The sequence below is a fragment of the Trypanosoma equiperdum genome (genome assembly GCF_001457755.1).
Source record: "Trypanosoma equiperdum strain OVI genome assembly, contig: ctg_354, whole genome shotgun sequence".
In the NCBI taxonomy this organism is placed as follows: domain Eukaryota; phylum Euglenozoa; class Kinetoplastea; order Trypanosomatida; family Trypanosomatidae; genus Trypanosoma; species Trypanosoma equiperdum.
Window position 1 is genome coordinate 4,243 of NW_027124259.1, and position 1,421 is coordinate 5,663.

Genomic DNA, 1,421 nt, shown 5'->3' on the forward strand with positions numbered 1-1,421 from the left:
GTGGCGTTGTTGCACTTGGTCTTCTTCCACTTGTACTACTTCTCTGTGTTTGGCACAGAATCTTCATTTAGCTTCTCTCTCCGGTCTCTATTTTTCCCCCATTGTCTCCTCAATTATTTCCTTAAAATGTTATGTCAATTGCCATATTTGTGCTTTAAAAAATTGAGCACACTTCATATCCGTTTTTTTCTTTTTCTTAAGCCATTTTCATTGATGATATTCATTGCTCTCTCCAACTGGCTCTCAATCACTTTTCTCTTTAAAATTTTCTATTTTTAAATGTTTCTATTATCTTAGTATATTTACTCTTCACAATTTTTATTACAATACTAGTATTTTCATAGTCACAGCACACTCCGACCAATATTATTATCATCAGTATTACTATTAAACCACTAACTAAAATCCATAAAATAAACAAAAAATTAAAATACCACTCATTTTTCGTACTGTTTCACTATAGTACCTTTTATCTATCAACCACTATCATGCGGATTTCCCTAAAATTTCACCAATTTAAACATTTCTATAAATTTTTTTGAAATATATCAATTTATAGAAAATTTAGCAGAATTTCATAATTTTTTATAAAATTGAGAAAAAATCCTTTAAAATTTAAAATGTTACCAAACTCATAAAAGCAGCAGTCATCAGAGCCAATTTATTATTAACGAGATAAAACTGGAATCTTTTCATTTTGTTTTATCCCATTTGCAGCCTTGTGTGCTGCCACATGTTGTTTCTTTTCCTGTGGAAGTTTAAGTAGTTTTTCCACGTTCTTTTGCTCCCTTTGCTTTTTTTTTTTGGTGTGTATGTCGGATCATTGACGCACTTTCCTTGTTACCCTTTCCCTCCACTTTGCAGCCCTCTTTGCAGTTATCTCCTGTTCCTTTCTTTTCGCAAGTCTCTTCTGTTTCGGTTGGATCGCGTTTCAGTGGCGTGCCTAGTGCTGGTGCTTCTGTGGCTGCTGGTCCTGCTCCCAGAATTGCCTGGTCGTAAAGACTCCATGCTGCTGTACGCACCGCTTGGATTTTGGCTTCAATTGCTTGAGCTTTCGAGGCGTCTGCTTTCATCTTGACGAGCTTTGTTCGTGCCGTTTCTAATTCTGTTATCCATGGGATGCCGCTGCTGGTGCCTCCCAGCTGCTGCTTGTAGTTTATGCATTGCCCTTGGCCACTGCTGCTGTCGCAGGTCCCGCCGGTGTGGGGTTTGCCGAAGGTGAAACTTATCTGGCCTGCCGTCTGTTTGGTCGTGTGGCGCCCGATTTGCGCTGAGAATGCTGCTATGCGTGTTGTAATTAGTTCGGAAGTTAGGGGTGGTGCCGTTGGTGGTTTGCCGCACGCCGTTGTTATTGCTGTCAAGCGATTTTGAGCGTCGTTCGCGTTAGTCGGGTCTGCAAGACTGTTTATTGTTGTTCCCTG

The 1,421-nt window shown here is 39.7% G+C and overlaps 1 protein-coding gene across 1 annotated transcript in view; it reads right to left on the bottom strand.

Moving 5' to 3' along the window:
- Positions 1-1,383: 1,383 nt before the first annotated feature.
- The window catches only part of TEOVI_000137400 (Trypanosomal VSG domain containing protein, putative), a gene marked incomplete at both ends in the record, with an annotated part of 726 nt that continues 688 nt past the window's right edge, over positions 1,384-1,421 (bottom strand). The window contains one exon of the mRNA XM_067224608.1: positions 1,384-1,419. Coding sequence (XP_067080709.1) covers positions 1,384-1,419 — 36 coding nt within the window. The remainder of the gene's footprint in view (positions 1,420-1,421) is intronic.